Here is a 24,238-nt window from a genome sequence, read left to right as displayed (position 1 = left end):
AGCCCAGATTGGTTGGTGTCTTCACAAGCACAGAAAGGTGAGGATGTCCTTTTCCACAGAAGGGCTGCAGCACCTGGGATGTGCAAAACGCCAGGCTGCACTGCCTGAAGGCAGCTCAGGACGGCACAGAGACAGCTGAGCATCCAGTCTGGAAAAGCATCTCACAATCAGCGAGGGCCCATTCTCTAACGAATCAACTCCTCCTGAAATACCTTGGCTCCAAGACCAACAATCAATAGCAAGGTGTTCTCTAACCTGAGCAGGAGACCGGAAAGAGAAGACTTTGGGGATTTACATCTGGAGAAACATACCTGTGTTTGGGTGGGCTTTCCTTTAGCTAGCCCAGGAACCTCAGGCCTGGCTTGAAACAAATGCAAACTGTACTTCAAGAGCATACCAGCTTCCCTCACAATCTTCCAGTACAAGGCCTAGAATGTCCTTGGACTTAAGCAAATGTGAATAAAACTTTTTGCATAACAAATGTTTCTGCTCAGCACCCCAGGTGCTCACCACAAGCATGACAACTATAACCTTTGCTTAACCAGAGCATCTTCCTGCTACACGAGACAAAAACCTTAACTATGCTGATGTCATCAACCCCACATCAGCAAAGAGACGCAGAAAGCAAAGCTTGTTGCCCTCGCATGAACACCAGTAGCCACAGCACCTATGCATACACTGAGGCACAAGAACCTGGCAGTTCCCAATTACAAAGGTAATTTTATTTCTTCACTCAAACTGAATTTGCTCATTCCGAATCTTTACTGAAAGAGACAGTAGTTAAACACTTAGAAAACCCGGGAACTGCTCTAAGTAGGCAGCTAGAGAAACGCAGGGAATGCACTTTTCAACTCAGAGCACAACATACAAAGGAAGTTTTATGCAATACAGACTTACAAAACAGTAACAGTTCTTTTCACAAATATCTTCACTGAGTTCTGCACAGCAGTCTTGTAGAAAAGTAGACTTGTGCACCACCAAAATAACTTACTGGTCCTCAGTAGAAACTATTTTTCATTTCCTAGAAGAAAGAGGTAAGCTAACACAGCCGGGCACTACCTGACTGGATTTGGTGACAGCAAAAGATAAAAAGATCTCGTTGCTGGAGGCAGAAACGGGAGCTGGCCTATGCTGCAGTGCTGCAGGGCCTCATGCTGGCAGAGGAAAGGAAGCCACTGCAAGTCAGTGCTTCTGCTGCGGCAGAGACTGTGCCTGACCTCTTCCTGCGGTCACAGCCAACCAGCAGAGGTGTGCTTTGGTATTCGAACTGCCAACACCTACCTGCTTCTGTGGGTTTCTCATCTGAGCTGAAAATCTTACAAATAGTCTTTCTGGCTTTTGAGGAACAATCCACATTTTGGTGTGCTTTGAAGGAAATGCCAGGTAGAAACCAGAAGGATTCACACTCGGTGTAACACAAACTCTATTCCTGACTTCTCTTTCCTAACTGCCCATAACATACAACCTAGAGAAAAAAAATACAGGGAAAAAAAAGAACTCATTTTCTAGGCCTAGGAACATGCTTGAATAGGAACATTGATGGAAACGATTTGCAAAGATTAAAATTGCATTAACCATAAATTAAATATTACCACTGATTCCCAGAAACTTCAGTGCAATCACTCAGAAAAGTATGAGGCAGCACAGATTAAATGCCCCAGATATCATTGTTCATTTCCACGGGGTTAAAATCAGGTATTCCTCAGGGTTATAGACAAAAACTTCAGGTGGAAAACCCATTTCTCCCAAATAGAGCTAGAGAGGGAGTTTTAACCACCTTTACTTTAGATTTCTTTTACATAAAGGGATCAAAATAGACTTCTCATTATGCCTAAAAATATAGATTTGTACCTACAGAACCCAGCAGTTGTTGCTCTGCTTCTTTGCCCTTCCCCCCAAAAAAGTCAAGCAAGGTCTACAAAAATAGCAATTGACTTTAAAAAATAGGTTGCTTCTTCCAGCAAATTCAAGTTACATTCAGCTGCAGGGTAGCTATTCGTAAGGAGCAGTGCTGCGGCGAGACGCCGAGGGAGGCGAGCTGCGCTCTTTGCTTCTGCCAACAGCTGCCCACACCAGCGCTCAGCTCTGCCGCCGCCAAGGTCAGTATCTGGTTTGGTACTCGTGGTGCCAGCGATTGAAATCGTTGTAGAAAACCACGATGCTCCCAGATGCCATGCCAGTCATTATACACCTAAGGAAAGCACAGGACCACACGTGTTAGAGACACCCCAGTCTGCATCCCAAAGAGTGACAGCAATGCAGACACGAGAGCCCGAGGCAGTGACAAACTCCCGCCAGAAGCAGATGGAGATGGAAATGCTCCACATACCAGAGAAGTCCTCTTCCTGAGCATCCAAGGACTGCAGCAAACTGGATTTGAGCAAACCTGCTCAAACCTGCACCACCTCTGACAGGTTTCTGGATCACAAGTCATACGCAGCTCCACGTAACAGTGTGCGTGGCTGGGTTGAAGCTACAGCTGAGAGCTGCCCACAGAACTGTCTACTGGCATCCACCACCCTGCAAGGCCACTCCAAACTTCCTGAGGTTACTTCTCTGGCTTGCTCGGCCAGGCTTTGGGAGTTGGTGAAGCAGCAGGATGAGGGAGGCTGGGTAGTGCTCAGTCGGGTTCCCTCCTCCACTTAAGCACATGATCTGCTCGAAGAAATGGGATAAGGCCACAGGACTTCATCTGGAAATGTTTGTGTTTAGGTTCAACTCCAACCTGAAGACCTTGATCAGTTTGGAAGCTCCTGGACACACTCACTGTGCTTTCCCGCTGAGGCACTCTTCCTGTCTAAGCTCCTTACCCTTGGCTTACTACTAGAGATCATTCAGATCTGTTGGAAAAGCTGTGACCCTGCCACAAGCAGACAATTGCAAGAGTTTCTATATATATCTTCTTTTCAGCTGCCTCACATTAAAGTTTTTTTCATGAAAATCAAAAATGTGAGGACAGGCAAAATTCTGCATTTTGGGAAATTAAGAAAATAGTGTAAAAAGCTGAAATTGCCCCTTCAGAACAAGGGCTAGATAAGAGCTCATCAAAGTACTGCATTTTGGTACCATCACGCCACTCCATTTCAAGAGCACTGTTTTGACTGGGTTTGCATTAGGTTGAAGCATGTTTCCAACACACTGTCACTTGAAAACATATTTGTGCATACCAAATAAATTACTCTGAGTAACTACCTGCAATTACTGAGTAATTACTCAGTAAAATACTCTGATTAATCTCCTCTGAGTTTCTGTGTCTTCAAACCCAAAGTGAACGGGCTCCTAGCTGGAACACGTGGATACATTTCTGATGTCCATGTGAAATTTCAGGTTACTGACATGTGAAGGTCCTGCCACTGGTGACAGTTCAAAGACTCTCTAAAAGCAAAACTTTCTATGTTTCTAAAATGCAACAGCTGCAACTCCAGCTTTCAAAATAATTCTAACAGCAAGGGCTTTGAAATGGCACTTCCTTCCCCAAATGCCCTTTAGCAGTCTCCAGTTCTGCTGAAGAAGTTGAATATTTGACTGAAATCCACAGATTTTGCTGACTTTGAATTCATTCAATTTGAGTTGCAGAAGTGTAGTGCAGGTGAAAACGTTAAAAGACTCAGTGTGGACTTCAGTAAATGGAAGTTTAAGTTTCAGCAACACACTTTACTGCACAATGCTGACACCCCCAAAGGATTTAGGAGCCAAAACTGCTTGAGAAGAACACAGAAACTCCAACAAAGCAAACGAAATTCCAGCCAGCATTCTAAATAGAAGTGAAATGGTAAACACCCATCTTACAAACAAACCACACCTGGGTGGTAAAAACACCTGGAGTACAGCTCACTGCAAGCGTCCTGTGGAAATACAGCCTAAAAATTAACTGATTGCCTCTGACACAAGGAACCTTCCGGAAGGGTCATGCTTTATGTGGAGAACTTCTCTAGAAATGAAACAGTGCTTGCATAAGCGAAAGAGGGATGTGTGGAGGGAGTCTGACTGTGCAGTTGTTTTGGGGTTTAATACCAGAGTCTGCAGCTAGGGATGTGATTTGCACGGCAAGTGACAGAAGTGAGAAGCACATCTGTAACCTTCCACCTCCGTTCTCACAGGTAAATCACTCCACCCAGCATGAAAGTCAGCCAGAGTAAGAGCTCTTCAATCTCTCTTCATTCCCCCAAGAGCTGCGATCCTGTCCCAAATATGACACGTCAGGAAGAGCTCTCAATACTCACCGGGACCTGTGACCCACAGCAAAACAAAAATGCAGCTTAGCATAAGCCCTGAAATTCCTCTGAAGACCACAACTTGTTCTAACCTTTGGTCATACGACAGGGCCATGGACCGGATTCCAGCGTCACATCCCGGGTAGGCAAAAAGCTGCTTGAGGTCCCACATCTGCCACACCATGACGACTCCATTGTCTCCACCTGTAAGCAGATACTGTCCATCCCGGCTCAGCTGAATTGCCTGAGGGGAAACCACATGGATATTGGTCAGACACAGATGTGCTGCCCTTACTGCCCCTCTTTTATCCTCACAAGAAGTTTCATATTGACACCTGAATGTCTTGGGAGACTTGGTATCAAAACAAGCTCTGAGAAGCCACATTATTGGTGGAGTTTTCATTCATAAACATCTTTAACACATTAGATGGCACTCAAGTTTTCCTTCACTTATAATTTATTCCCTATTCCAGTGATTTAATATGAGATCACCCAAAGCAGTTTACTCTTCTCATTAGCTAGATTTGTAGGATCCAGCAGCACTGGCATTAAAATGTGACACAGAGAGGTTGTGGAGAGACTTTTTGCTGCAGGGGATGGCTGGTTGCAGGGGAAAACTCTGATCTCTGGGCTAGAGATGATGCATGCAGACTGTAGATGCTAAGCATTAGCTACTGAATACATTTCACCTGAGATCTGTGAAGCAGCTGACCTGGAGCAGCTTTTTAATGAAACACTCATCCTTCACAGGTGGTAAATTCCAGCTCCCTGACCCCAAGGCAGGGACCCACAATACTTTTTTCAGTAGAACAACATCAGAATGGAGGACGCGCAGCAATGGCCTGGAAACTGCAAATGCACACATCCCACCACCAAACTGATCCACGTTACAGCACTGTCACCAGAGGGCAAGGAAGCTGCCTCAAGTTGACAGCCTACAAGCAAAACTGCAGATTTCCATTTAGGAAACAGGAGAAAGAACTGAAGACAGGATCTTGCAAACATCTCTCTGCTGAAGCTGCAAACTACTTTGGCAACTTCTATCTCTGCTTTTATGGATTCTCAATATGCAAAACTTGTACTGTACTGCAAATTTCCCAGGATAAGGAAATTGTTGGGGGTTTTAATACCCAGAATTTATAGTGCATGCACCAGAATGAGATAAACTAAAGCACAGAAACATTACGTTCAAACAAGATTAAAATGTTTATCCAGACTTCTGAGAGCCCAGAGACCAAACATACAATGCAGGTGAGACGCTGCTTTGTGAGCATAGTTTGGGTTAGAAAGGACCTTAAAGGTCACTGAGTTCCAACCCTCTTGTCACAGGCAGGGACACCTACTAGCCCAGGTTGCTCAAGGCCCCAATCCAACCTGGTTTTCAACACTTCCAGGCTTGGAGCCTCCACAACTTCTCTGGACAACCTGTCCCAGTGCCTCAGCACCCTCAGTTTCTCCTAATGAAGTCAGACATACAGTGCATCTGTATTTGCCTACTGCTCTCCTCCTGTGATGCCAAATGCACCCTTTAAGGAGTAGAGGATGTGCAGCACTCACATTAAGCTCAAGTTTCTTGATTATAAATTCTGAGTGTTTAGTGCAACAGCTCCCAAGCAATCAGAACGAATCACACTGCTGAAATGTTACTGCACACAGGAACTTCAGAATGGATGTGACTGGGATACCAAACACATACTCTAAGGAAAACACTGCAACACCACCAGACATTCACAGCTTTATGCCAGCAGTGTTTTGAAATGAGGTGGCAACACATACATGTAAATTTAGACACTAAAAAGCAGGATACGTGGAGGGTTTTTCCAGCTGTATCTAGGCATGGAATATTGAGTAGTAACCAAAGTCAGAGTTGAGTACTCTGAGCTGAAGTTTCTCCCCTCAAAACAGCCAAAATGTTTCAACTATAAACCGATTCTGTGATTGTTTCTATCAGCGTTCAAAAACACATTAAGCCTCTCAAGTGTCGCTCCAAGGAGCTCGAAAACTCATCTAGAGCATCTAGAGCCCCTCTTAGACAAGCATAGTGACTCTGTAAGAGAAGGGAAGAAAAGAAAATGAGGCAGGGCTGAACATTACCTAGGACTTCCACAGGCGGAGCAGACGATGCCAAGGTCTAACCCAGCACACACAATTATTAAAAAGATTATTCATTAGAAGCAAAAATCAATAGGGGCTGGCTTTCTTCTCTGGAGCAAGGGCAGTCTCCTAAGGGCATTTTCAAATGGCAATGAAGACCGTGACAAATAATTATTTGCTACACTTATAAAATTCAGCTGATGAAAATCCATTAACCTTACGGTCACGGTTCACCCAAGTTTTATATTTGAGGCTTTTACTGAAGAAATGCTATATTAAAAGGCAAATTAAAGCCATTAATCTTTAACTCTTCCACTGCCTGCAACATGCAGTGGGGTTTGTGATCTTTTGATTGAGTAAAGTATGGGCTTTGAACCCTTACTAATACTTATGCAATTGCACTAAGTCATCGGCTTGTCAGGAAGACAAGATGTTGATTTATTTATTTGTGTTCTTTATTCATGAATTGCCTCAGCCACTCACCTATGCATACGTGTGTGTGTGTGTGTCTAGGAAGGAAGGAAAGAAAGAAAAAGGTCACCCTGTCAGCATTTCAGCTTCTTGACATGCCCTTCAAGATTTAACGAACGAAAGGATGCTTTCGCTGCCGAGTACTCCAAGTGGTACAGAAGCCGACATGAATCAATTTTACTGTTCTGCTTCTCCCCAGCACTGCTGAGCTGCCATTCTGCTGGATATGAAACTGAACCAACTCTGCAACTAATCTTTCCACATGAGTTCCAGCCTCTCCAATAATCCCCAAAGTCCAGCAAGCTTCCAAAAGCTTGTGTTTCCTTGGAAAGTCTCACAAGCTCGCACCAATCCCTTCATGACATCTCAGCTTAGTGAAAAGGCAGCACTGCCACGGTGACAGCCCTGGCTCACAACAGCAGGAGCCTTGTGGGCACTTCCGCATTTCAAAACAGACTCAGGAAAGGAAAATAAATTGGTTCCTCTGGGTAAAACAGCAGGCAGCCTTTGTTTAGGGTAAAATAACTTCACTGCTCAGAACAGGCAGGCTATTTAGAGTGGAGTTATTCATTAAGATATCTAAACATGACATGCTGGATGTAGTGTGATATGGCTAAGCTCCACTGAGCAATACAGTATTTAAAACAAAAACAGGTGGAGGGCACTGATTAGACTCTGAATTTCCCCAGAGCAGCTGCAATTTTCCTAGCAGTTTTCCAGCACAAGAAAGAAAAGCAGAATGTTGTTCCAAACAGTCCCACTGGAAACGGAGGGGCTGTCTCCACAGCCATTGGATAAGGCCTTAAACATCACTAAGTCCAGCTACAATCCAACTGCCATCACCACTACACTATATCCTGAGCTGTCTTATCTACAGCTTCTTGAACACCTCCAGGGGTGGGGACTCCACCACCTCCCTGGGCAGCCTGTTCCAATGCCTGACCACTCTTTCAAGAAAGACATTTTCCCTGATCTCCAACCTAAACCTCCCCTGGCACAACTTAAGTCCATTTCCTCTCATCCTATCGCTAGTTACTTAGGAGAAGAGACCAACACCAGCCTCACTACGACCTTCTTTCAGTGAGTTGTAGGGAGCAAGAAGATGTCACCTCAGCCTTCTCTCCTCCAGATAAGCAACTCCAGTTTCCTCAGCCATCCTTGTATGAGATGCCCTCCAAACCCCTCGCCAGCCTCACTGCTCATCCCTGGACACCATCCAGGACCTCAGTGTCTTTCATTCAATGTCATTCAGTGCCTGAATTATCTGAAGTGATATGTGAGACGAAGTGGTTATGTGCAGACCATGAATTGTGGTCTGAGTGGCACAGAATCACAGAGTGGCTTGGAATGGAAGTGACCTTAAAGATCATCTAGGTCCAACTGCCATGGGCAGGCACCTCCCACTAGATGAGACTGCTCAAGGCCCCATCCCGCCTGGCTTGAACACCTCCAGCAAAGTGCAGACAACCTGTGCCACCTATCTCTTGAAAGTGACACATTTCCTTGGCAAACACCCCCGCTGCCTCTGTGCAAGCTGCATCCCATTGTGGCAATGTGTCCAAAGTCACCCCACAGACAGCAGCTCACCCAGAGCTGGGCTTCCCTCTCTTTCATCCTCCCAACACCCACAGTGGTGATGTCCTCTGCCACGCTGGACTCCTGTACCTCATGCTTCAGCCACAGCACTTCTCGTCCAGATGGAGCCCAACATTTCAGACCACAGGAAAATAAAGCCCAGAATTTTACTTTACAAATTTAGCATGACCTTTTCCTTCATTTGAAACCTCCTCAGGCAAAAAAGCCCAATAAAAATTGTTTGTCAGCACAGCCCCTGGGTAGGAACTATTCATTTTAAATGTCCCTACTTTAATCATGCAGTTGCCACTTACTTGCCTTCTACCATGACACAGAGCAGAAGCACTGGGAAAGACAGCATAGGTTGTGTAAGCATAAAGCCCAACTGGGGCCACTGGGAGAGAAAGAAAACCAAACTAAATCAGCCCCCAAGCTCTGTGCATATGTAACTCTGGTCCATAGAGAGCAAAACTTCCATTGCCTCTAGCAACATTCCTAAAGCTGTGGGTACTGGCTGAAACACTGCGGAAACTGTTTTAGCCAGCAAGGAGTTCCTGGGTATTTTACAGATGTGCTGGTCTAGCTGACAACACAATCACAGCTGACAGCGACAGAAACCACTGGTAGGTACTTGCTTTATGGAACGGCTGGGATGGAGGGCAGGCTGAAAGCCCCTAATGCATTTGTGTGAGGACAGCCAGAGGTAACACTTCAGAGAAATGAAGAAAGGTTAAAAATCGAAGCAAGAATCTGGAATGTCATTGGAAAAATGGCTTGGGGCAGAAACATTCAAGTTCTCTAACCTCCAATCACACTTGTGGCTGCCACAGCAGCACATGCCCTCTCACCTCACAGACAGTGCTCTCACTACGGAACAGAAACCCACCCAGAGAGTTGTTTCTGCATATTCCACTACCAGTATATCTGACCCACTGAAAACACAGAGCTGCTGGGTTCATAAGTATTGATAGATGACAAAAGTTTTAGAAGGTCCACAGCGGGACACACTAAATCACACAAGAGACCTGACAGCAATGGAGCGTTCCCGTTCTGTGCCAGTAATCAAGTAGAAATAGTGAAGCCAAAATTCGTTGGTCTTGGCACCTGCTTTCCCCTTCACAATTGGTATGAACAGAGTCAGGAGAACAGGTGCAGCTATAAGCATGCTCACAATTCTGCAAGCCATTTGAAAGAATGCCAATGGTTCTGTAAAGCAAATGCAAGGGCAAAGAGGCATTTTCCTACTAAACATCTAATCCAAATACAAGAAGAAGTTTTGAGAGTTTTCAAGTTAGGAGAACATTGGAAATCCCAGCAGCTGAGTGCTGAGCTCTGAAAGCCAGCTTGGAGGTAGAGTACTGTGCTACCTGCTTCCTAGAGTTGGTTCTGGACAACTGGGCTGAGATGGCCCTGCCTGAGAGGGGGATCGGACCAAATGATTTTCCGAAGTCCCTTCCAGCCTCAACCATTCTGTGACTCTGTGCCTCTCGGATTGCAACTCATGGCACAGAGACCATCACTTCAGATAATTCAGGTAGCCTGAATGCAGACCCAGCAATGTCATCATGTGCCACCCCTCTTCTGCATTCTCCAACTTAATAGCTGGTTTGGTAATGCTTGTTCAGTTTTTTTCCCCTCCCTTTTCTTCTCAGTCAAAGAAAAAGTGGAGATATTTTAATTCAAGGAAAAGAATTCTTTTGACGCTTCTGCTTCAGTGCAGTATTGCTGGCGGGTTCTGCTCTGCCTCAGAGGCAGCATTTCATAGGAACTGTCAGAAAACCTGCAGTTTGCATTGTAAAATGATTTCCACAGAGCCACAAGCTTAAAACACCTCCTGCATAGTTTTGGACTCGCTCCGTGTCTCTTGCAGCTGAAGCTGTAGAACCTACCTGCCCGCGCAGCAAGCACCGACGGGCTACAGAGCTGAAGGACAGACGTGTGCTACGATGCTGGCCGGGCTCAGCACGACACATGCTGTCTCAGGCCAAGAGGAAGGAATGCAGATGGCAATAAAAGGAAAGCCAAGACCCGAACCAGCGTGTCCAATGACCTCCTGCTCTCAGACTTAAAAATAAGGAGGCAGGCCAGCTTCTCCTGCTCACTTATGTTTGTATTCCTCAACTGAAGGACTGTGTGCTTTACTGTACAAACAGAGGTATTGCAAAATCAAAAGCAGTACTGCTAGGAGCACACAGTCCCCTTCACTACACTGTGCTTCCAGACTGCTGTTATGACCATGTGTTTCTGGGGCCTGCCTGTAGAAAGAGTCCCCACACGACTGCAACACAGAGAGCACCGAGAGTTCTTCCCAATGTGGGAACCTACAGATCTTAGCACATGTGGAGTACACTCACCTTTATCTTGTCATTTGTCTCCATGGTGGCTTGAAGTCTCCCATTCACACTGAATACACAGAAGAGGCCATTCTCATAATATATGACACAGTGGCCTTCTCTTGAAGCTTGAATAAGTTTGGGTCTCAGGCAGTTTTCAGGACCTGCTAATGTTTCAGGACCTTCTAATGTCCTCAGTAGATCTCCATTCATAGAATGTAGGAGACATGGTCCTTCTGGTGAGGCAGAACACAATCTCTAGTTACTGATTCACCTGCTCATTTAAAACATCATACAGCAAATAATTACTAAGGACTTCTATGGAGGTAATCACTACTACAATGATTTTTACCAGCGTTAAGTGGTGAGCTTGTGACTTTAAGGGTCCCAGAGAGTAAAATTTACAGCTTATCCCTTAAAGTTTGTACTAAGGTGTTTTAGAGCACCTATCAAAACTAGGTAGACACTTAGCAGAATTTCTTTTGTGGATTTGCTTTTAAAACTCTAGTAGTTGATCTTGAGAGCAGAAAAATAAATGTTATCGGTTCCTAAAACAAGGCGTGCAAGAGATAAAAGACATGCAGAGTGTGTAATGAATTCTTGTGTGTAGGCACTCTCAAAGTGTGTATTATTGAGATTTTAACCCACACATGAGCCACCAAATACTTTCTTTTTAATGTATTTAGACAAATACCTGCCTGTGTTCACTCACATGAACCAGAAATGCACACAGGTGAGTAGACTGAGTACACTCAACTCTGAAAAGGTGTCTCAAAGTAGGTACTTTGGAAGTACTAAACCAGAAAGATCCCAGTTCTAAGAAATGTTCCATTTTGAGATAACCCTGGACCAGCAAAGAGGAAAATGGTAAACAACACCCATGAAGCAACACCATTCTTTACAATGTGCCTGCCAAAAGCAGAGAAGCCAAATGGGGATGTTACAGGCTGTGTGGCCAAGGTGACAGAGCCTGAGCAGAGTTACTAGCCGTTTTAGCTGGGAGTTTATATACATCTTTCCTCAGACAAGCAAGACAGCATATCCTCTTCCTCTTGAAAATGGTTTGCTTCCCTTTCTGAGAAGTCATTCATGACAGATATTATCCAGCATCCTGGCAGTCAGGAGCTGTATCCAACTGCACATTTCACAATCAAGCAAGTTGGTCGAGACCTCCAAGCTCATCCAGTCCCACCTAGCACCCAGCCCTGTCCAGTCAACCAGACCATGGCACAACGTGCCCCATCCAGGCTTTGCTTCAACACCTCCAGGGACGGCAACCTCTTTGTGGTAAGAGAATTAAGTTTTGCATAAGCAACTGTATGACCAATTTGTCACTGTGCTCAAGAGCAACAATTAAATCCTCTTCCTCAAAGAACCTCCGCAATGCCTACAGCATAAGATAATTTATCCTTCTTTTGCCAAGAATCAGCAGCCTTAGTTGTTCTGGACAGAACTTTTAGTTGTCAGTGCTAGTTAGCAGAACCTCCCCAAAAGAGCAGCACACAGATCACGGGACCGTCGTACACAAAGTCCTGCGGAATGGTTTTGGGATAGTTGTCACAAACACCTTTTTTGACCTATTTTTTCAAATTCTAGAAGGATATTAGAGATTAAAGTCAGACAAGGTAAGCTGAAAAGAACAGGTACTGGACGCACACATTACAATTTCCAAACTCTATCAATGTTAAGAGTTACTGGAAACACGCAAATACACTCTGGGTAAACGAACAAATAGTAACCAGTAGGCTTAACAGGGGAACTGATGTGGTTGTCCCGGAAATGTCCAAGTAGTACTCAATTTTAATGTGCTTTAAAAGAGGTTTTGAATGCCAAAGCAACTATAAAAAGGTTAGAAATAAAACCACCCTAAGTTAAATTCTGCCACCTGAGACCATATTCCTCTTTGCATCAGGGTTACAGCTTCTTGAACAGGAAGAGACAGCAACAGCTCTCTTACCTTTTGAACCACTTATTACCAGGCCAAGTTCAGCACAAATGGTAGCACATGTGATCTCATAGTCATGTCCTGTCAAAATAGCTCGAGGAGTTGCAAAATCACCTGCAATGAAAACACAATAAAAGCAATCTTTGGTTGCAATCCATTTCTAAAATCACCGCTTTCCATCACTGCAGCATCTTCGGCTCCTTGGAGTTTATGTTCCTTACCAGTCGCTTCCAAAGCTGCTGTTTGCAGGTGGCTGTTCTGTACTCGTGTTTGCAGACTGCAGCAGCAGTTTGCCACAGGTGCTCAGCCTGCACAGCTACTCGCAGGCATGAACAGAAAAGTAAGCTGTGGAGTAAAACCAGTTTTGGGGGTTCGTCTCCCTCTAGCTCCTCATCTACCCTTTGTTGGTTTGCTTGCTTGGAGGAGATCTAAGTTATGTCAATCTCATGAAGCTCAACAATAACTGCACCTGGGTTGGGGCAGTTCCAAGCACAGATGCAGGCTGGGTGGAGAATGGACAGAGTGCAGTGCTGAGGAGAAGGACTTGAAGGTGCTATGTCATGAGCAGCATGAGCCAGCAACATGTGCTTGCAGCCCAGAAACCAACCCCATCCTTGGCTGCATCCTCAGCGGTGTGGGCAGCATGTGGAGGGAGGGGATTCTACCCCTCTGCTCTGCTGAGACCCCATCTGCAGTGCTGGGCCCAGCTCTGGGGTCCCTGACAGAAGAAGGACATGGAGCTATTAGCGTGGGTCCAGAGGAGGCCACCAAGGTGATCTGGGGGCTGAAGCACCTCTGCTATCAAGACAGGCTGAGAAGAGTTGGGGTTGCTCAGCCTGGAGAAGAGAAAGGTGCAGAGAGACCCTACAGCAGCCTTCCAAGTTTCGAAGGGGGCTACAGAAGAGCTGGTGAAGAACTTACAAAAGCATGGAATGACAGGATGAGGAGCAATAGCTTCCAACTAGAAGAGACTGCACATAGGAGGCAATTTTTGCCCATGAGGGTGCTGAGGCACTGGAGCACCCTGCACGTGTACAGTGAGGGCTCTCTATATAATGCACATCAATCAAAGTTTAATCTCCACCTTACATTTTAACTCAATGTCTGTGGAGCTGCCACATTCAAATGGCTTTGTAGGAAAGTGCATAACCTATGACAAAGGATCAAAGACTGCGACCTCCCAAAATCTGATTTCCTCTGCAGTTACTGTTACAATCTATAAACCCCACCCACAGAAATCCTGCAAAGTAAATCTGTTTCTTCTTAGACACACACACACTAACTGCCTGTGTGCACACACTCACGTTACTTGAAATCCAAAAGGGCTTTGCTGAACTCTCCTAATCGCTTCATAAACACTCATTAAAAGCCATTGCTTTTGTTTCCTAGCGTGCTTGGCAAACACGCTCAAACCCAGGAAGTATGGCAGACAGCTCAGCAGCAAAGGAAAAGCTCCCAACAACAAATTAGAAGCATAAGGGGAGACTTCATGACCGCTAGGTACTCCTCAGGTGGCTGATCCTACAACACTCACAAGCCTTTCAGAGAAAGTTTGCTCTGTTCCACTTTCCTCACCCAAACAGTCACTTTAGGAGACCACAAATGAGCATTGTGCAGAAAAGCCACAAACGTGCAGTTTGAGGGGAAAATATAAGAGCAACCCTAACAGTCTTATTGGCCAGTAGCAACTTAGATTTGCTGACCCGGTTCTGTCTCCCTGTTGCCCTCAGGGCATAAAAAAAGAGGCAGCGTTCTGCACTTAGAGCTCCGGTTAGTTTGTTTGCTTTTAAAACGAGAAAGAGCAAAATCCTAAGACTCTGATTTTAATGCTGTATTTTGCTTTCAGAAATTGCATTTCACACATACTTGCACAGATCAGCATGGAATTAATCTAATTACATATTACAAATGCTAATGAAGCTTTTGGAAGCAGAGAGGTTTGTAATGTGCAGCGTTGTCCTGAAGGTAATGAGTTTCAGAAAGGCTTATAAGAAGCCACAGCTGACTCAATTCCTAGGAGGCACAGATAAATAAGTTAACAAATAAAACAGCAAACTTCCTGCTTGCAGCAACTACTTTACTGTGGGCTTTACCTGCTGTCAGTAGCTATGCACACATCAAATGCCCTAGACAAGATTCTTAAAACCAAGAAAGAGAAGCCGAGCATACAAATTAGTCCCAGCCCCCGGAACAGCGCAATGACAAAGATAACGCTCCAAGTCCTTTTAAGAACCTGGACTTCAAACGCAAGATTGTAAACCCACAGGTGGCAGGATAAGCGTTTGTTTCACAAACTATACCAACTGTTTACTAAGTTGCATTTGTCCTAAAGGAGCCCTTCCATGCAAAAGATAGTCTTTAAAGAAATTAGGACTTGAACAAATACTGTAAAAGAGGGAGTCCTGTGAAAAGTCGGGCTGACCCCTTTGATAAGAATGCCAAGTACTTAGGGGTTTCCAAGCCTCTGATTTTCCAAATACCAGGGTCAACTTAAAAGCTGGTGGCAGAGCAGAACAGATTTCTATAAAGACTTTAAAACTGTTACTGCTTCAGAAGATTGCCATGGCTTTCAATAATGCAAAGAGAAAATTTTATTTTGCTGCTGGTTTAAGGGGCACCACTTCAAACTTCTCTACATGGCTTTAGGCGAACCGGCTTGTAGACCTTTTGAAAAGCTGGGGAAGTGACTTCAAAGGGAAGAGAGTCTTTGTCTGCTAAGCAGGTTTACGACCACTGATGCAAACCCTAAGGACCGAAAAGAATACCCAGTGCATCTTCATGGAGATCCTTAAAGAAGATGAGCTGGTCAAATGAATCTCGAGATAGTTCAAATCCTAGCACTAGTAGCCAAGGCACAACAGCTGTACTTGTTTTTCTCGGCGTACAATATCCTCAGTCTACACCACTGCTGGACTGCTACTGGAAGCTGAACACTGTAAGAATCTCTATGCCACATACTCCCTGCAACAGATGCTGTCAGTGATACACTTAAGTCACAGGAGGTGCAACTGAAGTTATTTTTCAGTAATGAGCATATTTTATCTTCGTAGTAACCACTCAAATTATTGCAAAAGAGGTCTCCTATAAACAGTGCCTCCAAAGCTCGTTTCCCACAGAAAACAGCACAAAGTATCACTCTCCCTAAAGTGACTGATGTTACATCATCAAATTCAAGCTTCAGAAGATAAAAGTAGAGCACACGAAATCACGTCAGCTTACAGCGGTATTTCAGGGGGGAAAGGTGAGGTGTTTGGAAGCGATGCTGACAAGGGAACAGTGGGGTTACAGCAACGACAAAACGCTGTTCCAGTCTGGTGACATCCAGAGGAGAACGCCCGCCGGGTAACAAGAAACCGGTTTGTTTCGCTAGGTCTTTCTCTGCTACTTTTCCAGCTTCAGTGATGCTACAAACCAAAAGGCAACAGTTCAGATCCCTGAAGGGGCTGCTTTCTGTACTCCAGCACTCTGCTGCAAGAGCTGCGCCTCTGACTTACTGCTTACTTACTCGTTTCTTGTGTATCATTCCTATGTGTGCTTAGTAATACATTTACTTATTATCATTCAGTTGGAACTTATTTAGAGAAAAATATGTCCCTAAAAAAAAATGAAGCTAGAGGTGGACTGCAAAATCTTACTTCACAATGAAATACGAGATACTCCTCCTATCACTTCTGAGTGAGATAATATTATGCCACACACTGAAAGATAAAATATTGTAGTATGCTTCCTTTTATGTTTTATGGTGAGAAGACAGTTAATTATGGTAAGTCACAGACAGCCAAACAGTCATTTCTCAATTATCATCCTATGACTGCAGAGGCTGCAGGGCACTTTCAAATGGCAAATTAATTATGTGATTTTATGTCAATATAAAATCCAAATTAAATGAAGCATCAGTTAATCTAACTATCTTTTCACTTAATTCTAGAGAAAAGAAGTGACCGAGCACTTTCCCAGAAGGATACATCAACACAACCGCACTCAAGGGGTAAGAAAAGTCTTAGAAAAATCATTTGCCAAGTTTCGCAGTTTTGAAGTTGCTTCATGTGATAAAACCTGAAGAAAGAGATAAAAAAGCTTGAAAACAATTTGAGAAGCACCATCTGACACCTGGGCAAAAGTGCCTGCAGCAAAATGTCAGGAGACCCAGAAAACTCTGCTGCTGCTAGGCCTCTGTGACGATTACACTGCAAGTGTCAGAGTTTGGCTGCATCCAAGTGCTGAGTGCATGACAGAAACTCTGCACGTTAGCATGACTGAGGGAGCACACCCGCTGAACGTTTAGAGGACAGCCAGTTGAAAACCGGTTCCAGTGGTGCAGAAGGGCCAGCTGGTGCATGGGTGATGCTACACAACCTTACTGAAGCGTCCAGCTGGGATTCTCTTTCCTTCACAAAGAGGCGTTCGTATGAAACGATGCCATCTTCTTGTACCCGGTAGCAACGTTACTGTCATCTGCTCTTGCTGTGCAATTCCAGCAGCGTTTCCTCTCCTTCCCATCCGTCCGACATTTTCACAACAAGAAGTACAACCTTACCGTCTCGTTTTGGCAAGAAACGCTCCAGCCATGTGCTCTGAGACAAAGGAGCAGTACCTTTAAACAACAGAGCGTTCTGCCCCAAAGCATAAAGCACACAAAACGCTATGGAGCTGTTACAGCTGTTTAGTAAAGAAAAAACAATGAGATTTATCTGGGAGAATTAATTTCAGCAACTACAACCCAGGCCGGGCTTACTGTACCCCTTCCCACTGCGGCGCCGTGCAGTGAGTACCTCTGTTCATCCAGTACTAGGAGGAGACCTTCACACAGGTTGCGTCACGAGAGCAGGTTCACTAAGCTTCCAAAACAAACACAGCAGAGCAAAAGACTGAGCAGGCCTGCGTGAGCTGGGCACCGCGACTTAGAGCTCAAGCCAACGATCCTCGGCCTCTTTAATTCCTACACCATGTGCAACAGGAAGCCTTCTGGAACGAGTTCACTCTTACCAGGGATTCATCTGCTGGAAGTCCTGGAAATCATTCAGCAGGACTCCTCCCCCTGAACACAGACCTTTTTGAAGCCCCCGGAACGTGTCTGCAGGTGAACAGCCAGGGTCAGCCTACACTAACATTTTAATATTTGCACCATCCCAACTTCATAAACTGCTACTTAAATATCAGCTTTGAAGTTTAAAAGCACTGTCATTTTTGCTTGAGAATGCTCTAAACCAGCTTTATGAAGGGGGACTTTTTTTGCTGTTTACACTAAAAAAAAATAATCTATTTTCTCCCCATTTCTTTGCTGTGGTTTGTAGTTACAGCTATTCCACAGCCCAGCAAACCTGAGAAAACAAACTGACAAACTCCCACCGAAAAGGAAAGAAACAAACCAAACCTGAACCAATCCAAAAACCCCAAACCGCAACCCCCAGCAGAGCCATTATTTCACTCCAAAACAGCACCTCTGCTGGGCTTGGAAGATAGACAAAAGACTGCATTTCACACTTGGGTCAGAAAACGATCTGAGAGGAGAGGTTTCATACGAGCTCAACTTGGCAGGTTTTGATTCCTTTTTGATACTAAAATACTATATTACTCTGTTGGTGCAAAATGCAAACTAGTAGTGTTCTGTAAGGGCACTTGTAAACATCTGTGCCTTCGCCCTTTGATTGCTCTGGAAAAGTTCATTTCAGAGCAGTGAAGCCAGCAGAGTACTGGCACTGGATAGATGCTTGCCACCCTTAGGTACTGATGTAACCAGAAACACTGATGGCAAGCGCAGAGCAGGCTGTACTGCCTGTCTGTTTTAAAGCCACTGTTTTTCAAGAGACCCTTTTTCAGTGAAGCAGGCCATAAGTCTAACTACAAGTAGTACTCTTGCACTCAGTGGAGTAATGCTTATCCCTGTGACAAATCTAGACAGAGAAATACAAAATCTGTTCCTACCCCCAGTCAGGATTATTATATTGCCCAAATAATTGTTATAGCATTTGAGTTGGTAATTTTATTCTAGCCTGTAAATTATGCTATCTTCGCACTACTCTGTTCTTACATGGTATAGGCTCGGAACTGAACGGTTACTTTTCCAGACACCAAACAAGGTAAATAAATGTGACGTATTAGGACATCATCCCACCACTATGCATATGGTGCACATTAAGCTTGTAGTCATTTGCCATATGAATATAATTCCTTTTACCACATCAACTGTTAGTTACAAGCTGTAAATACAGTGTTGTTTTTCCTGGAACTCGAAGGTCTGCATTACATCATGAAGCACTAAATATCCTTATCCTTCTGGAGAATTTCAGGCCCAGAGTTCTAGTGACACCTGAAGTTGGATACTGCCAAAAAAGCAGCATCCAAACTCTTTGTTTCCAGTGCTCATTTGACTCTGGAGTTGCTCTACAATGCTGCTTGCAATTACTTAGATTGACAAATACTGAAGCTCTTAGCCAGCTGAAAACAAGGATGATTCAGAGGCAGAACTCAACACTTTGGGTTACACTTTTAGGCAAACAGGTCATACTTTTAGCCAAAACAAGCAGTTTGAGCACACAGACTTAACAGAAACATCAAATGGTTTGGGTTGGAAGGCATCTTAAAGCTCACCTAGTTCCAGTGCCCCTGCTGTGGGCAGGGATGCTCATCAGTATGACTACTTAAGTTCTTTCTGAACCATCAGCAAATGCTACTGCAAGCTGTTTTCAACAAAGACCGTGTCCTCACACCTACCTGCGGCTTTCTCAGCATCAATGAACACAACACTGTATTGCTTATGCAGCAGCACTGCAAACTTCCAGATATACCAGAATTCATCCATCCGTTATACCTCATCTTTATTTCAATTTAAACATTTTGAGACTAGAACCATGATCTATAGAGTACTTGGAGGAATGAGGCCTCAGTCTCTTTGAGGCATTAATGTGTTACAGTCTAAGAAGGAAATGCCAAATGCCAGTGACCTCTGGTAGCTGTATCGTTACAGGCTCTGTTCTAGGTCCATGTGGATAGCCACATAGAATCAGTCAGCGCTGGAAGGGACCACACGGAGGTCCCTGCAGTACTTGCTGCACAAGGGTGTGCTCTGAAGATATGAGGAATTGCAGTGCACCAATTATGGCAACAGGACCTCTGCCCATCAAGCTTTCATGAGGCTTTCAAACACAGCAAATGTTAAATAGGAGAATAATTAGTGGCTGCTACCCTTTCCAAACCATGTTACAGATACTTCTCTAAGCACCATGGGTCTTGACAGTTGGACTCAATGAGCTTAGAGGTCTTTTCTAACTGAAACAGCTCTATGATTCTGATTCTTTATCAAAAAGATTCTACTGAAGCTGACTTCCAACAGGAATATAAAAAAATATAATACTGCACTTGCTAAAGCTCTAGTAACAAAAAAAAAAGGAAAAAAGTATTCCACTCCTCTTTACAGTTGCACCTACAACACACCTGACGGGTTTCTATTTCAGTTCATACGTTAACCCTAAATTCCCATTGAATATTCTCATTATAACTTTAATTAAAAGTATAAAAATTACACTACTGGGTTCTGGGGGATATGGTTTTGTTTGTTTGGGTTTCTGGGTTTTGGTTTGTTGTTAATTTGGGGATTTTTGTGCCAAATGTGTGCAGATATTTACATTTAAAATATGTTACCAAGTAGTGCTTCAGTCAGTCTGTGGCACTTCAGGATGTCACAGTTCAGTGGTCATAGTAGCTGATGGTCTTAAAGGTCATTTCCAACCTTAATGATAATACGATCGGCTTTCATCTCAAAGCCAGCAGATGGTGCTCAAGGATTCTTGCTTGCTACTCTCTCCTTGTGCTACTATCTCAGGCCATATTTAAGAAACAAAGAATATTGGTGGTGTCTGCAGTTAAACAGTGTTAAAATCAGAAGGAGTTACTTACTGACTTTTGTGGAAGAAGGACTCAGACAAGAATTTAATATGTGCAGCAGAGAATAAAATCCAAACGTGCTGTTGTGCACCACAGACTGGTTTTAAACTCTCAGTGCTGCACTGCCTTTTCCTGAGGCATCTATCGCCTTAACAGCTCCAGCGATTCCAACCCTACCTCAGGCTTTGGAGGCTCTGCACATTTTTATCTGTTTTTGATAGGAACAGCAGACGCCAATTTGACAAAAGCTGCTGACACTTGCAGAGGTTCTGTTACCAACACGATTACTGAGTTATAGACACCTTGATACCCCTACAACAACAAAGGGAACACTGGCAGGTAAGACTACTTAACAGCTGGTAATTCGTTCAGAAAAGCAGCTGGTATGCAAACACCTCCAAAATGTTACTGTTTTTATTTTTTAGGAAATAATCAACAAAATTCCATGTAAATATTTATTCTATAAACATTCTTCTAAAACGTGCAGGCTTACCTTCTCTAGAAAGAGTGGGTTTGAAACTGAAAATAAAAGGATCATGAAGAAACTTGGGAACCAAGACGTAGGTGAATTCAAGCTGAGGATAAGGACCGGGGAGAAAGGCAAAGAAGGTTTTTTGCCCCTAGCTTAACAACAGATGCAGGACCTGCTTGAAATCAGTGTGACTGCTCACAGGGCACAGAGGCAAGAACGTATGCAAACCTTCGTGGTGTTCGAGTTCACAGGACTTGTGCATCTGAGGACAAAGAAATGATCACCTAAGACATTACTCCCTCATCAGTGAACACAGAGACGCTGCGGCCACAGAGGGTTTTCAGAGCTTAACTCACCTGCACTAAAAGTGAATTATCAAACACCTTGCAAAAGGTTAAGTGTTCACACTGGAAAATATGTGTGTAGCAGTCAAAATACAAATACTTTATGCTTCACTATGGTTACTACTCATGGCATTAAAACTAAGGATTTCCCTAGTCTCGAGACTATTATTTTTTTATCATTTATTATTAATAATGCTACATTGAATCTCATTTTTTAAATAATCACTAAAATTCCAAGTTGATGAATAAAATCTTGATTAGTAATTTTTTCCCCAGGTATTCAAATATTTATTTAGGAACTGCAATTATTTTTTTATATATATATTTCTAAGTACAGTTTATTTTTAAAGCAGCTTGGAGAGCAGCTAGAGTGCTCTTTGGCAAGACAGGAAATTAGTGATGAAATCTTGAATCTTTTGGGGAGGAAAAAAGATTTAAAATAGAAATATATATAAATTGAAGAGATTACATGGTTTAAAAAGCTGTCACTGAGGAAGATCTCCTACATGTTAGCAATGATTTAAGTGTCCAGTGACTCTTCTCCATTCAATCTCAATTAAATCCTGTAATAACTGGGGGGTTTAAGTATGCAGTCACCTGCTTACACTGACGCATGTGCCCTGCCGCAGCCATGCCACTTGCAGCACTTAATTTCTCCAACACATTTCAGCAAACCTGAATATAGTAGCCTCTAAAAAATATAAAGCTGTGCAGTGAAAGCCCCTCTGTGATCCTCAGGATGCAAATGTGATGCATAGAGGGTAACATTTTCTAGCTTTATGGGCTGACATAAAAGTAGTAATATAATTTGTTCTATTCACATATGTGAGGAAGATCAATGCAGTAATTCAGAAGAGATCACATTAGTACTAGCAGCAGTACCGCAGCTGTACACAGACTATACATTTCACTACGACTGGATACTTTTCTTGGCTCAGCCTTAATTTCATCACACAAATCACATCTCTAAATTAGGTAATATTTTGGGTTTCCAAATAGGAAAACTGAAAAGTAACTATGAACAAATCCGCAGGTATTTTGAAAGCAGCAGAACAACCTCTTTGTATTCTATGAATGTAGCACAAGAAGAGCAGAAAGTCAATTCATCTTTACCTGGAAATGCCTGCTATTTTATAAGCACAAGCCACTTTGTAAGCATAAACACTACTAAGACAATTAAATTCATCCTGTAAATCTCCCCTCCAAGTAAATCCAAACAAAATAATTACTGAAAGAACTCAAACAACTTTGAAGACACAGATTGGCATTCAGTGACGTGACTGACCTCCCTCTCTAGGTATGGGTGAGGGATCATTAAGAGAGAGGATTGAAGAAAACAGAACATTCCAGCTACATATGCATTTGTTGGTAAGGGAATGCAACCAGTGGGTGCAGTGCAAGCAGCTTTGTAGCAGTTTTTAACACTTAAGCCACAGCTAGAGGTGACCTGCTATGTATGGTCATACCCAGACAGCAAAACAGAACAAGAACATGTTAGAGAAAGGAACTTAGGTGAAAGCAGTGAAGATGCGAGAGTCCAAGATACTTTATAAGGGAAAGAACAGTGACAAGAAGATCATTTTGGAAGTCTTTCAGGAAGACAGGCTTCAACAGACACAGAATATTGCTCTGTAAAACCTCATGGGAAGTCAAGTCTACCGAGAAACAAACAAAAGGTAAGATGGATCCCAGTGAAAACCACTCCAGTGTAGCAGAAGCTTCTACAACTGAAAGTTCCCCAGTGACTGCAAACACAGGAAAGGCAGGCAGAAAGGTCAAAGGAAGTGAGAGGCTTTTGCACCAGTGTAAGAGGCAAGCAAGCAGGGACAAACCCAAGAGAGTCAAGCCTAGGTGCAGGAAACAATGACATCGGGAATGATAATCAACATGTGTCGATCATAATCTGCAAGCACAAAACCGCCCTGAGTTTTCATGAGAGTTGCTCTGCTCTTCAGAGCAAGCAATGCCAACAGACAACGCCATGCATTCACAAGTACTCCAGCCAAAGTCTTCAGTGAAAATGCCAGCTGCAGCCAGGCACTAAACACAAGTAGATGTAGCAAGGAAAGCTGTTATCTCAACTAGAGAATACCTACATGAGGCCTAAGTTTGGAACTCAGCTTGGCCTGATAATACTGATTTGAGGATACTGAGAAAATTAAACTACATAATCCCAGAGCTGTAATTACTATTTTATGGATATTGGGTTAGGGTCTGCAAGACTAAACAAATACTTATGTGGTTTAAGAAGTGGGAAAACTGAGAAATTAGAGGGTAGCCTGCTCAATCCAAACAGACAAGAAAATACTGGCAGAACATGTACATATTTTTATACACACACACACACACAATTTCCTAGAAGAACACACGGAGACAAGCAACAGCCCATTTGGATCTGCTAGGAAGAAGTCGTATCAAAGTCATTTTTTTCTTGCAGTGCCAGAGGAGCAGAACTTGTGCTCAGGGAGATTCCATGTATTTTGACTTTAGTAAGGATTCTGGCACTGTTTCACATGGGCAATTTCTTAAGGAAAATAAAGGAGCATATGTTTAGAAGATGCTACTATACATCAGATGAAATGCCAGTTGAGAAGTTAATACTCAGAAAGCTCTGAACGACAAATGCACACTCCTGAACTGTGCACTACTCAGTATCTTCTTTAATGAGCAATTTGATAGAGTAGGACTGGAAATTACGTTTGCAGATATGAGCTGCTGGAAACCTGCTAGAGGGCAGGGTGAGAATCCAAAATGAATTTGACAAACTGGAAAAACAGTCTAAAAAGAGTACAATTTTAAAGAATCAGTCAGAGTTGGAAGGGACCACAAGGATCATCCAGTTCCAACCCCCCTGCCACAGGCAGGGACACCCTGCCTTAGACCAGGTTGGCCACGGCCTCATCCAG

General features: G+C 43.6%; 1 protein-coding gene across 1 annotated transcript in view; it reads right to left on the bottom strand.

Annotated features, from left to right (window-relative positions):
* Window positions 1-700: 700 nt before the first annotated feature.
* LRBA (LPS responsive beige-like anchor protein) overlaps window positions 701-24,238 on the bottom strand; it is a 370,336-nt gene continuing 346,798 nt past the window's right edge. The window contains 4 exon segments of the mRNA XM_064149442.1: window positions 701-2,191; window positions 4,307-4,458; window positions 10,709-10,923; window positions 12,645-12,746. Of these exon segments, the coding sequence (XP_064005512.1) occupies window positions 2,101-2,191; window positions 4,307-4,458; window positions 10,709-10,923; window positions 12,645-12,746 (560 nt within the window). The 3' untranslated portion in view covers window positions 701-2,100.

Source organism: Pogoniulus pusillus, chromosome 10, assembly GCF_015220805.1.
Source record: "Pogoniulus pusillus isolate bPogPus1 chromosome 10, bPogPus1.pri, whole genome shotgun sequence".
Taxonomy (NCBI): domain Eukaryota; kingdom Metazoa; phylum Chordata; class Aves; order Piciformes; family Lybiidae; genus Pogoniulus; species Pogoniulus pusillus.
The sequence above is the reverse complement of the archived record's forward strand: the minus strand, read 5'-3'. Positions and strand labels throughout refer to the sequence as shown.